Source organism: Sinohyriopsis cumingii, chromosome 8 (genome assembly GCF_028554795.1).
Source record: "Sinohyriopsis cumingii isolate HCF-2022 chromosome 8, ASM2855479v2, whole genome shotgun sequence".
In the NCBI taxonomy this organism is placed as follows: Eukaryota; Metazoa; Mollusca; class Bivalvia; order Unionida; family Unionidae; genus Sinohyriopsis; species Sinohyriopsis cumingii.
The window spans coordinates 102,502,838-102,517,629 of record NC_142968.1 but is presented as its reverse complement, the minus strand read 5'-3'; the positions used below and the strand labels follow the sequence as shown (position 1 = coordinate 102,517,629).

The window sequence follows — 14,792 nt, the reverse complement described above, 5'->3', positions numbered from 1 at the left end:
TGTTGGAAGAGGGATGAGTGGAGTGAAGGATAAGATGTGGCTGGTTCAGCTCCAAAGAACTTTCTTTGTGGACTTGTTATGAGACAAAGATATCTTTTGTAAAAGTGAGACAAAAGTTTGTAAAACTTGGGAGTGGCTTATAATCAAGCATTATCATCTATATATGCTAAATGTCCAATACAAAACAAAGGTTATTTCATCAAATTTATACATAAAGTCCTTGGATGGATTAATGCGAGTAGACTGTTTATTATCCACATCTTAATTATCATTTATTTCTTCCATTTATCCATATTGTTTGGGTCTTTCAGCGGAATGCCCTATAGGGTATTTTTCTTCAGATGGCTTGTCACCATGTACTGCCTGTCCAGTTGCGTTTTACCAGGCTGTCCCTCAGCAGGACACATGTAGTGAATGCCCAGACTCCCTCACAACCAACTCTCCGGGATCAACAACTTTGACAGCCTGTATTAATGGTATTACTGATTTTATAAAGAATTTTACTATGACAATTTATTGATTGTCATGCAAGGTTATCAATAAATTTAAGTTTTAGTTCTCCTTAGTTGTGTCAAGAGATTGTTAGGAGACAGAAGTCAAAGATCAAGGTACTATTATAATTAAATTTCAATTATGATGTTATATACTCTGAATATGACATAAATTTAGCAGATTATGCAAATGACCAATATTTACTAAATTCATATCATTGTCATATAATGTATATTTTTGCAGCTTGAAATTATGTTGTTCATTTTTTTTAAAAATAATATTATGATGTCATTTCATTTATAGCTCACGTGGCCGTAAGGTCAAGGAAGCTTATGGTATGGCCTTGCATCTATCATGCATCTTCCATCCATCAACATTTGGTTGTTACTATTCTTATATCTATATTTATTATCCAAATTCAAACTAGGGATATGGTTTTATATCAGAATCTCAGACAAGCACACCGACAATCAAGATCCATTTACAATAATGATCAAATGATTTTGCACCTGATTGGTGAACCTTGATACCACTCTGTAGTCCATATTTCTGATCCGATTTCAATTAGTCTTGGAATATATAATAATATCATTAAGATCTCTTATGAGTCAATAATGAGTCAAATCCATGCATGTTAATGAGGTGATCTTGTTACCACTCTAGAGGCTGTATTTCTCATCCAGTTTTGATCAAACCTTTAATGTATGTTTATATCATTGAATGAATTCAGCAACGAATGAAATACATGCTTATTGATGAGTTGATCCTGGGTTTAACACCATTTTTCAGCACATGATAGGCTATACATGGTGGCCATGAGGGAACCTTGCATCTGACTGGTGAACTTTGTTACCACTCTCGAGACCATATTTTTGATTCAGTTTTGATCAAACCCAGGATACTTGATAGTATCATTAAGGTCGCAGGTGAGCTCTATCCATGCATACTAATGAGAAATCTTGCTTCTGATTGGTTGAGCTTGTTACCACCTTAGAGGCCATATTTCTGATCATATCTTGATCAGACTTGGAATATATTCTTATGTCATCAACATATTGGACAAGATGCAGTACCACACATGCAAATTAGTTCATCTAATTGGCTGTTACCTTTCTGGATGTCATATTTCTGATCCAGTTTTGATCAGACTTGAAATATGTGCTTATATCATTAAGTTCTATGACAAGTTCAATAATGAGCAAACTTCATGCATACTAATTAGGTTCTCTTGCTTCAGATTGGCTGACCGTGTTACCTTTGGAAACCATATTTCTGATTTGATTTTGATCAGACTTGAATTATGTCTTGTTATCATCAAAGTCTTGGATTGGTTCAGTAATGTGTGAAACCCATAGTTTACATAGGTTGTCTTCTTGCCTAAATCTTCTTAGTGAAATGATTAGCTGTTAGTAAGCCAGGTGAGTGATATCAGGTCCACCCTTTGGACATGGAATTCTTTGACTAAATTCTCTTTGCACGATTTCATAAAAGCCACTTGAGATAGACAAATGAAATTAAATAGGAATGTCTCTTTGCATATATAGATGACCTGGTAAAATTTTCATACAGTTATATGGTAGAACCTGCCTCAAATGACCACCCCTTCTACCAGAAAATAATGGTCTCTGAAGACAGTTGGATCCACATGAGAGGTCACAACACTATTTAATTAAGAAATCTATGGAGAACCTTGTCTCTAAGTACATGTGGTTTATCCAAGCAGTTTTCTCTTAAGACAGATTTTATTATACCCAGTTTGTCAGATTTGTCAAGATGTTTAAATGTTTTGGACCCTTGGTTTGCAGTGGGACATACACAAATCTTCTTTAGTTACATTTAGCATGACTCATCAAAGTATTTTCACATAAAACTACTAAAATGTTCCAGATATCTAATGAGATTATTGAAAATGAAACACATGGAATTAAATTTTAAAAACACATTAAAGGACTGTTAAAATTTGTTTTATTTTGCAAACAGACTTTTTGTTAAAAGTGAAACAAAACCCAACAAAACAAAGCAAAGAACCAGTGCATGGATCTTAGAGTTATGGGACATATTTTAGCACTTTACAGAGAGTCTTGCATGAGTGCTCATTTCAAATGTAATTTTTTAAACAAGTCAAAAAAGTATTAAACTCCTTTTAAAAAATCTGAATTTAAGTGAATGCAAATATAAGACTATTTGTCATTTGATGAAAAATACTGATTTTATTGGACCAAAGTATGGATTGGTGTAGTGAAAGAAATTTGGTATACATTGGAATGCCTTGGTTGTTATGCCTTTCTTTTGCATGACATTTGGATGTTCTTTGTGCCATCACACAGTGTTATTACATATGTTAAATCTACAAAATAATAATAATAATAATAACAATGACTTATTTAATGAATAAGTTCATTTGTTCAACTGACCAATCTTCCATGAGGCCTTCTACAATCATATTTGTACAAATGTATATGTAATGCACAATATTTACAAGATGAAGTGTCTTTAAACAACAAATGATGTTAAAAACTAGACAGTTCACTACAATAAAATATGTACAAGGATGAGTACCATAAAGGATTTATGCAAATAGTATTAGCAAACAAGTGGTTAACATTATAGGTGAGTGCATGATAACAGTGTTGTAACAAATTGCAGATATGGTTATATACACATAAATAAAACAGTAATCATGTGATAAAATAAAAAATATGCCAAATCATTGCTTATTATAAATAGTTTTGAAGATCTGAGCCATTTTTATGGCAGATCTGGGTCTGTGTAGTTTGCTGTTGGACTTGATTTTTCAGAGTGTATATATGATACAGATACCATTCATTCAGTCTGAGCTTAGCAAGTTGAGCTTCCACAAAAGGACAGTAAAAGCATATTTATTCAAAAAGCAGACAGTTCTACTTGTGTGTTGCCTACTCTTTACTTAAATTAATTTGTATTGTATTGTACTGTTATTTGTATAATTAATATATAAATTCTCTCCTAGGTGTTCCCATATTGTGCAGTCCAAATCCTTGTAACACAGGAATTTGTCAAGTGATTGATCACGACTTCTACTGTGTCTGCAATGCCAGTAAGTATTTGTTTGACTTTGGCTGACTGTAAGAGTATGAGTGAATCCTTGGCTTTAAAATAGAAGCAGATGTCTTTTTTCTGTTCTCTCATTCTTTTCTTTCTTTTTGATTACAACTTCTGACTCAGCAAATTAACTAGTATTTCAAAGATTTCATAGTTGCTCTAAACCATGAATTGTGCATCAATCTTCTATTTTTGATTGGCATGGTATTCTCATGTAATTGTTTTTGATGGATGTTTACTGACATAGAGTACTTTGGGATTAAATTTGTATTCCCTCACATAAAATGACGAATTGTGATAATGATAAGGCATAGTTTTGTGGCTGTCTTTTTAAAGAACCTTAGAAATATTTTCGAAAAGGTACACCAGAGGCAAGAAAAAAATCTGACTGGAAATGCTCTGAGGTTAGGAGAAGCCAGTGTGACAGCAATGCATGTTACAGTGTAGCAGCTTGTCTTGTGACCTATCTTTCAGGTTTCTCTTGTAGATATTTTAAGATTGAAAGAAGCCCACGTGAAAATGACCCACATTAAAATATCATACATTATGATGAATCATGTGTCAATGTTAGGCACTGTAAAAGTTAGAGCTCTTGTGACAGTATTTCTTGTTACAGTCTAGTAAATTAACTCGTGTCAGGCTCCATGGTATAGCACCATGAGGTTTATGGAAGCCCATCTGACAGTAACCCTTTTTGCATTGTAACAAAGTGTCACATTTTTTTAGGGCTACCCTGGAATGCACTGTGAGAATTTGAGAACCCCATGTGACACCGTCTTGTGTTACAGTTTAACAATATGTAACACATATCTTTTAGGTTATCTTGGAACACACTTTGAGATTTGTAGAAGGCCTGCAATGACAATAAGCTATGTTACAATATAACAGAATGTAAGGTTTCCTTCTGACACTGTAATATTTATAGCCCATTGTGATAGTAGCATTTGTTACAATGTAACAAAACATGCCATCTCTAATATTTCACTATTAGGCACTGAGATTAAAGACCATATGACAGTAACCCATGTTACACTATACCACAAATGTTACATCTTATTCAGGTTACATTGGTAGGAGATGAGATTGTGAGGAGCCCATGTGACAGTAACTCTTGTTACTATGTAAACAAAATGCAATATCTCTTTCAGGTTACACTGGAAGGCGCTGTGAGATTGAGAGAAGCCCATGTGACAGTAGCCCATGTTACAATGGTGGCAGATGTAACAAAGTGTCTTTGACTTCCTACACTTGTATCTGTAATGGTAAGCTGTGTGTATTCAATTTGTTTAAACCTATAGCTTTTAAATTTATTTATATTGCTTTTGTCATCAATGTTGTTTGATAATTGTGTCTTTCACATTGCTTATTAATGTATTCTGTTATGTTTATACACAGCAGATATGTTTCAAAGGCAAGCTGATGATTTCAGCAAGTAGTTGAATTTATCTACATATTAGATATCCATTCGATCCAGAATCAAACACAAAATTTGTTCTCTGTGCAAAGTTTCACTGTTGGACTCGAGTCCAACATACCTATCGGACCTCACCCATGTGTACACACCAGCAAGATACTTACGCTCCTCTTCTGACAATCGCATACTCATTATTCCCACTATGAAAACAAAGTCATATGGACAGCGTTTATTTGCATACCAGGGCCCAGCAACGTGGAATGAATTGCCCACTGAACTTAAACACAAAGACACAGTGATCCCATTCAAGAGTGCTCTCAAAACTCACTTACTTTGACTGCAAGAACAAACTTAAAGACCTAATAATGTTTCCTACCTTAAATATTCTCAGCATGTTTTTTAATGTTTTCTAATTTCATGGTGTTTGTTTTTGTAATCATATCATTATATGTTTTTTATCTTATAGGTGTTGTCTAATGTTGTAAAGCGCTTAGAGCTTCTAATGATTAGGAGCTATACAAGGTCATCATCATTATTATTATTATTATTATTTTATTATTATTATTATTATTATTATTATTATTATTATTATTATTATTATATCTGGATACAAAACCCATAATGAAAATAAGAATCATGTCACTCTGTATACTGGATTTTGTCAAGACGATATTTGTGAAAAACAAAAACATAACAATCCCTTATCAAGCATCAGTTGTGTCAACAGTTTCCCCAGGTTAAAAGTATTTGAACCCTTGGTAGATTCTCACCACATTTGACATGATACATGATACAGTTGGAACAATTCATTCTTGCCTCTGTGACCTTGGGTTGAAGGGTCATAGTCATAGAAAATTTGTCATATATGGTTTTGGTTACAGTTTTTCACTTGTTTATGTTTCTGAAACCATTGGATGGATTTTTGTTTAGACTTGGGATGAATCAATATGAAGCCAAGATATTTCACTATGGATCATGTACATTTACCTCTTCTATTGTTGGATCAGTGTCACAGTCATGGATAATTTGTGTGAAGATTTTGACTAAAGTATTGTCATCTGTTTATATTTTCTAAACTTCTTGATGGATTTTGTTATGGAGTATCACAAGGCTCAATTCTAGGTCCATTATTGTTTTAATACTGTTTATTAATGAGCTACCACTTTTACTAAGGGACTAAATATCATCTCAGATCTCTATGCAGATAACAAGATTGTCATACATCCAAAACACAAAGCTTGAACAGTAAATTTCTTTACAGGATGTCCTAAACAAACTGGACAACAGGTGAACATGCAATGGCATGGTGGTATATACTGATAAAACTAAAATATTGCTTATATCAACACGGCAGAAAAGAATAAATCTTGATAGTGATGAACTATGTCTGACATGGAAGGACATCAGTTTGAAAAGGTCTGTCATGATAGACTACTTGGTGTTGTGGTAGATAATAACCTATCATGGACTGAACATATCAAATATATCAATAAAAATGTAATTCAAGTTGATGGCTTCTCAGCAGGATGAAACATTTTCTCCCTGAAAGGCACAGAAAACTATTTTATAACAGTTACATACAACCTTATTTAGACTACTGTACTACAGTATGGGGAAATTCAAATGTTAAAAACAGCAAAGCGTGCACATTTTCAGAAAAGAGCTTTTGGGTTAATATCAGTCCAGAAAGAAAGTTTAGCTGGTAAGTTAAAAATATTACCTATTAAAGACCAAATCCAGTTAAGAAAAGCCAAATTAATGTACAGGATATCCCATAATAGTGCTCCTGAATATTTACAATCACTATTCCAGTATAGGCTACATGGTAATACTCCCCACTTGCGATCCATGTCTAACAAACAGTATAAAATTCCCAAACCAAATAAGGAATTATTCAAAAAAAGTTTTCATTACTCTGGAACTTTGCTCTGGAATAGTATTCCAGTTGAGATTAGAAATGTCCAAGCTATTTCCTTCTTCCAAACCAATTTTCCACAGGCTTCAGCAATGCAGTTAAATTAAATAAATTTCTTTGTATGAGGGTCTCAAGATAGATTAGTTCTGCAGCTAATTGTGTTACCCTCTTTAAATATAGTTATATTATTATTATTATTATTATTCTTATTATTACTATTATTATTATTATTCTGTGAAATGATTTATTGCCCCACTGAACTTGGGCTGAATGGGTCAAGGTCACAGATTTTTTTTTATTTATTGTTTTTTTCTTGACCTCTTTACAGGTTTTCTTCATTTTTTGGTTGAATCATTATGATTATGATTTTGCTCACTGAACCGTTTAACCTTGGGGTCAAGGTCATATGTTTTGTAGCAGTGTTCGATTGTTGGCTCTGCATGCAGATTCTGGCGCTCTTGGTCAAGAAAGTATACTCCTTCAGTCTTAATATTCAGCTTAGTAAAATTTGAACTATGATGTTAACCTGTTGCTTTTCAGATTCACAAATGACAGGTATGAAAATGACATTTTTTTAAAACTTGATTTTAACTATGTAGAGTAAATGTTTTAACTCATGCATGAACTCCACATCATCACAGTATTTAATTTCCACCAGTGGCAGATAGAAAAGGGTTGGGGTGGTGGCATTCAAACCGACACTTTCCCATTATAATAGTGCAGTTTTCATTGAAAAATGCAGTTGCTGAATGTAAGAAAAATTAACCATCCCTATGCATAACAGAATCTTTAAAGAAAATAAATCCTATATCTGCCTCTGGTTAATTGTATGCTAGAGTAGATACCTTCTATCATGCATGAATTCTATTGCGTCACAGAGCGTTTGATACCTAAATCAGAGTGTATTTTCTAGATTTGAATTCTTTTAAATGCTTTTTTTTTATATTCAAAATGTGTTGCTGTAGTGTGTTTAAAAAACATGCTGTCATTTGACTTTTACATGTTGAAAACATGTCTGTATGACCTAAGGATTCTATCAAGTACATTTTTCATCAGTATGAGCTATTTTACAGTAAATTAGACTTTAAAGAGAAAACTCTTACCCATCTAAGACCTGAGCATGACCTCAGATTAAATTTGTTTAAAGGTAGGTTATATGTTTGTCTGTGAAAAGAATTACTGTTGTTGCAAAACATTTATCAAAGACACTGTAATACCCTCTGTCTGTCTGTCTGTCCATTATGCTATTCTTTTTGAAACCATGGAAGTATTCACTGAACTTGGAACAGTCAGTTCTCTTTTCAGTGACGTTAGTTACAACTGAATATTCTAGTTTGGGCAGAAAATTAATTTGTTCTAAAGCTTTCAATAGCAAATTTGTATTTTGTATTGGACTCTTCAGCTTGTTACTCAGACAGCAATTTCCCAGTAGCAAAACTGCATTATTTTCCTTTATATATTGTTCTATACAACAACATTATCATTCCGGATTGGGATTTTGACTTTACAGAAATAGACTGAAGGATAATATGTGAAGATGTTTTTGATAGAAATTTTTTATGATATTATAAGATTTAAAATATGTTCAGGATACTGTTGTATACGAAGTACTGATTCATGTACTACTGGATATGAAGTACAGATTCCTGTACTACTGGATATAAAGTATCAGTTCCTGTACTATTGGATATAAAGTATCAATTCCTGTACTATCAGATATGAAGTACAGATTCTTATACTATTGGATATGACATACAGATTCCTGTACTATAGGTTATGAAGTACAGATTCCTGTGCTATTGGATATAAAGTATAGATTGATGTTTGTCACTAATTCTCATTTATTTGAAGTTATTAGTTAAGGAAGACATTCTGATGTTGTATATGTTTGTAATAATTAAGACAATCAGAAGGTAATCTTTCAGTCAGTTTTCTTTATGCTCATATGGCCATAGACATTGTGAGCTTATGGTGTCGCCTTTGTCCACCATCTTTGTGTGTCATTCATCTGACATCTGCCCATCTACACATGCTTGTGAACAATCTTAAGGCTTTGTTTCTGATCATATATATATATATATATATATATATATATATATATATATATATATATATATATATATATAAGCTGATATCATCAAGGTTTTTTGATGAGTTTAGTTAGCAACATCCCTGCATATTAATGAGGTGATCTTGTATTTGATTGGCTGAACTTGTGAATACCATAGTGGACATATTTCTGATCTGATTTTGATTAGATTTGGTATTTAAGTTTGTGTTATCAAGATTTCAGATGAGCTCATTTATGAGCAACATCCATGCATATTAATGAGGTGATCTTGCTTCTGATTGGTTGAGCTTGTGAAAACTCAAGAAACCAATAGTCTGACAAGACTTTGATCAGGTTTGGTATTTAAGCTTATATCATTGAGATTGAAATGATTTGGATTATGAACCACAACCATGCATGCTAACAGAGTGATCTTTTATATGATTGAGTTTGTGAACACTCTAGAGGCCATATTTCTGATCAGAGTTGGTATGTAAATTTATATCATCACAGTCTCTGGTGTAGTTGATTATGAGCAAGAGCCACATATATTAATGAGGTGATGATGCATCTGAGTGGATGAACATGTGAGCACTCTAAAGGCTATTGTTCTGATTTTGTTTTGATCAGATATGGTATGTAAGTTTAATTCATTGAAACTAATGTTCATTGAAGAGTGAGATCCATGCATATTAAGGCTGAACAGATTATGGTAATCGAACCTGCAATGTACTAATCATGAGTCCACACCTTAACCACTTACCCATCTCAGCTTGGTTGGGTGGGGATTTTGATGGTTTCAAAGTTATGACTCTGAGGTTATATCACCTATCCCAGTGAGCAGTGTCAGGCTCACTTGTACCTCTTGTTTGGTTTGTTTGTGTGTTTTATTGTGTGATTCCATTCATTTTGATGATTTTAATTAAAACTTGAAAATGAAACATAAGTACTGATAATGCCAAATATTTTTCATATATTCAGTCTCTGCTGATGCAAAATTTTAGCAGGGCCGTGAGAGGCCGAGTGGTCTAAAGCGCTCTTTGTTACGGATCACAGCCATCTCACCTCTGTCTGCGTGGGTTTGAGTCTAAGATTCAGCCAATGTGGATATGTGAGAAAGCTTACCAGTAGCTTCTCGTGCATAGCCTACTGTATGCTGAAAAATGGCGTAAAACCCCACAACAACAAAATTTTAGTACATGGTTCAAGTGAGACACTTTTTTTATTGGCTAACACAATGTCATGTGATTTGTATTAATTCAGGATATTGTACTGTCATGATGTCACAAAAATTTGTATGGTATCATGCAGTTGAAATCCCATTTTTAATTTTAAAATAGTTCACTAAAGCATGCAATTGAGTTGCAGTAACTATAGATTAATGTGTTGATGTATGTTTTATTAATCATCAAACCTGTCATATTGACCTCAGCTTTGTGTATTGTCATTTTAATCTCAGATTTTAATATTCACCTCATTTGAGGTCAGTAGTTTGTATAAGTTGTTGTGGGGTTTAACGCCATTTTTCAGCACATGATAGGCCATGCATGGCAGCCAGTATTAATGGCGGAGGAAGAACCCGGGAAAACCCCAGGAAGAACCACCAACCCACGAAAAGCTACTGGCAAGCTTTCTCACATACCCACATTGGCCAAATCCTAGACTCGAACCCACACAGACAGAGGTGAGATGGCAGGGATCCGTAACGGAGAAGGCTTTAGACCACTCAGCCACTCAGGACCCCGTTTCTATAAGTATCAAACAACTTCACTTTTGTCTAATATTCATATTGACTCGTATAACCTGTACCTCAGCATTCACAGTGTAGACCCAGATCCAATACTCCTGTATCATGTGTCTATCATGTTCACTAGAAAAGAATTGTGCCTGTTAGTAGCATAGACTCAGATCTGCTGTTGCATAATGTGCAACTCCCAAATTTTCCAAAACGATATTTTTAAACAATTCCTGAAGATATAATCAGGATAAATGCATATGTATTTACTCTACTTCATTTATCAGCCTAACTGGAATTTCTAACAAAGTTTTTGAAAAAATATGCAACTCCTAAATCTTTAAAAATGAGATTTAAAAAACTGTAATATTGCTGTAATGACCTCAGAATGTAATGATAGCTAATATAGAAAATAATATAGAAAATAAATTAATAAATTTGATTTATCTACAGATGGACCTCAAGAGATTTTGAATAATTCTGATTTCTTCCTTCATTCTTTATTATGACCAGGCCAGTTTTGTGGTACCAGCTGGACTCTGCCAAATTTTTTGTTTGGTTTGAAATCTTTTCATGTTTATTGGTGTTTACTATACCATACATAATTGTTTGTTATACCATATATAGGTGTTTCGTATGCTATATTTATAGGTTACTGCATTTGTATGGGAAAATATGAACAAGTTTTGGGATGGAATACTGCACGAACTTGTGAGTGCAGTATATCCTTCCAACAAAACGAATTCATATTTTCCCATACAAATGCAGTAACCATTTTATTATATGCTCATTTTTTTATTCTACCTAAGGTTTAATTATATAAACAAAATACACTACAAGAAACAATGTAAATGAATGAATGTCGTATTCCAAACTAAATACACAAGCACAGATTTGTCATTACATAATGACATCATTATTAATGTGCACATAACTCCACCCAGATAAATTTGAATTTAGTTGCGCACTCGACATAACTTTCAAAAGAAAATGGCGTGTCTAGTTAAAATTGAAATTTGCAGTCACATTGTGAATGAATGCGCATTGCAACAACTTTTCCATTTGATCTGGAATGAATATATTTTGGTATTTTGTTTCGATCCAACGAAAGTTTGTGATTTTGGACTGGATTTATCTGTGCAAATTATACATGAAATACATCGGATTGAAGTGGCGCAGGAGAAGCGTGTTTATGTCTGCAAATATGTTTCTGTTTCTGTCATTGAATGTTTGAAATCATAACATGGGAAAAATATGAAGTCTTTCAATTGCAATTATCAAAAAGACACTATGGAATTTAATGCTTATTTCATTTTGAGTGCAGTAAGGAGGATGCAATTGCACTTATCATCGAAATTACAGCAAAATTTCGAAATGTGTAATCCAGATTGAAAACATATGACATGGCTCATGTAATTTGGATTTGCAGAATTAAGAAAAAACATTTTGAGGAAATTCAGGATGTAAAACTGTAAGTATATTTTATTTTGCCATTCTTATCACCAGATAAAGAAGACAGTATATGCCTTGTCACTTTTATGTTATTTGTAAGGACCTAATCTTCCATCTTTTATATAATGTAGCTAGCCTAAATCCGTAACATTGTATTAACGCAGAATGTGCCAAAACAGCTGGGGTTTTTGCAGTCCATGAAACATGTTTTAGTTCATTCAGAAACAAATTTAAACAACCACAACATAAAGAGCCTCTTACGTGAGTGTATATGATTTTTTTACAAATCAAAAGTGCTGGCGTCTGCATCATTGTTTGTTTACAATAGAAAGTAGTTCCTTTATTCATGCGAATGCTATATGTATTTTGTCATGTGCGTTCAGTATCAGGGAATATTGAATGATTCTGACAATGTAAAGTTAATGGGGAAAAAAATGAGCTTATAATAAATAGGTGTTTGGTATACCATATATAGGTGTTTGGTATACCATATACAGTTTAGGTGTTTGGCATACCATATATAGGTGTTTGGTATACCATATACAGTATAGGTGTTTGGTATACCATATATAGGTGTTTGGTATACCATATACAGTATAGGTGTTTGGTATACCATATACATTATAGTTATTTGGTATACCATATACAGTATAGGTGCTTGGTATGCCATATATAGGTGTTTGGTATACCATATACAGTATAGGTGTTTGGTATACCATATATAGGTGTTTGGTATACCATATACAGTATAGGTGTTTGGTATACCATATATAGGTGTTTGGTATACCATATACAGTATAGGTGTTTGGTATACCATATACATTATAGTTGTTTGGTATACCATATACAGTATAAGTGCTTGGTATACCATATATAGGTGTTTGGTATACCATATACAGTATAGGTGTTTGCTATACCATATATAGGTGTTTGGTATACCATATACAGTATAGGTGTTTGGTATACCATATATAGGTGTTTGGTATAACATTTTGAGTATAGGTGTTTGGTATACCATATGTAGGTGTTTGGTATACCATATACAGTATAGGTGTTTGGTATACCATATACATTATAGTTGTTTGGTATACCATATACAGTATAGGTGTTTGGCATACCATATATAGGTGTTTGGTATGCCATATACAGTATAGGTATTTGGTATACCATATATAGGTGTTTGGTATACCATATACAGGTGCATGGTGTACCATATATAGGTGTTTGGTATGCTATATATAGGTGTTTGCTATACCATATATAGGTGTTTGTATGCCATATATAGGCATTTGATATGCTATATATGTGTGTTTGGTATACTGTACATATCTGTATGTGTGTGTATGTGTGTTTGGTATACCATATATAAGTGTTTGGTATACCATACATATGTGCTTGCTTGTTGTTGTTGTTATAGGGTTTAACGTCATTTGTCAGCACAGGATAGGCTATACATGGCGGCCAGTATAAATGGTGGAGGAAGAATCTGGGAAAACACCAGAAAGTACCACTGACCCATGAGAACCTGCTGGCAAGCTTTCTCACATATCCACATTGGCTGAGCCAGAGACTGGAATGGATACAGACAGAGGTGAGATTGCAATGATCCATAATGGTGAACGATTTAGACCACTCAGCCACTCAGGGCCCCATAGATGTTTTTTTATACCATATGTAGGTGTTTGGTATACCATATTTAAGGGTGTGGTGTACCATATATATGCTTGGTTATAAGTCAAACTCATCTGCATATTGCACAGACCTAGATTTGCCATTACATAATGTAATGCAAGATCAGTCTGAGTTGTCTGTTGACCAGGCTTGTAATTGTGTATTTAGGGAATTATTTTATGTAGTACAAAGTAATTCTGCATGTCAAAATAACAAAATTCTGTAACTTGAACTTGGATATAGAATCATCCTGGTTTGGCCTAATTCATGTTATAAGAGGTGACTAATTGAGGCAAACTGTTTGCCAAGGAATGTGTCCCGTTACGATGTTCCAACTGAGAAAATCTTGGACTTTTTATGCAGTTTGTGTCAAATATTGGACTTTGTAATTTAATGATTAATGATTTACCCTTTTTTGTTTTTATTTTGTTTGCTGTATGGGGATATCTTTACTTACTCTGCATTGTATAGCCTAGATTGTGCTGATGTACCATTAGACCCTACACATACATGCATACATACATACATACATATATACATACATACATACATACAGACAGACAGACAGACAGACAGACATACATACAGACAGACAGACAGACATAACTACATACACACATACACACACACATAGATACATACATACATACACACATACATACATGCATGTACATAGTACATACATACATAAATACACACACAGACACACACACATACATACATACATGCATGCATACATATTGCTCCAACAAAAGTATCCACAGCGTATGATTTACAGGTATGTGATTTCTTTACCTTTTCACTTGCCAAAATGATAGTGAGCTAGTCTAGCAATATACCATCCCATTAATTCATAGCAGATTATTTATGCTACAATATTTCCATCCAAGCCTTAAACTAAAATTTTAATAACATTTACTGTTGAAAATTTTGTTTCACCAAGGAACATGTCAGTAGAGCTGGTAGAAAGGAACATGTCAGT

At 33.6% G+C, this 14,792-nt stretch overlaps 1 protein-coding gene across 2 annotated transcripts in view; it reads left to right on the top strand.

Annotated features, from left to right (window-relative positions):
- The window catches only part of LOC149794261 (uncharacterized), a 290,094-nt gene that overhangs the window by 157,145 nt on the left and 118,157 nt on the right, over positions 1-14,792 (top strand). The window contains exons 32-35 of one of the 2 annotated variants that reach the window (XM_089968393.1): positions 312-476; positions 3,482-3,568; positions 4,722-4,835; positions 7,443-7,457. In XM_089968393.1, coding sequence (XP_089824519.1) covers positions 312-476; positions 3,482-3,568; positions 4,722-4,835; positions 7,443-7,457 — 381 coding nt within the window. The remainder of the gene's footprint in view (positions 1-311; positions 477-3,481; positions 3,569-4,721; positions 4,836-7,442; positions 7,458-14,792) is intronic. The other variant, XM_089968394.1, reaches the window with a different exon arrangement.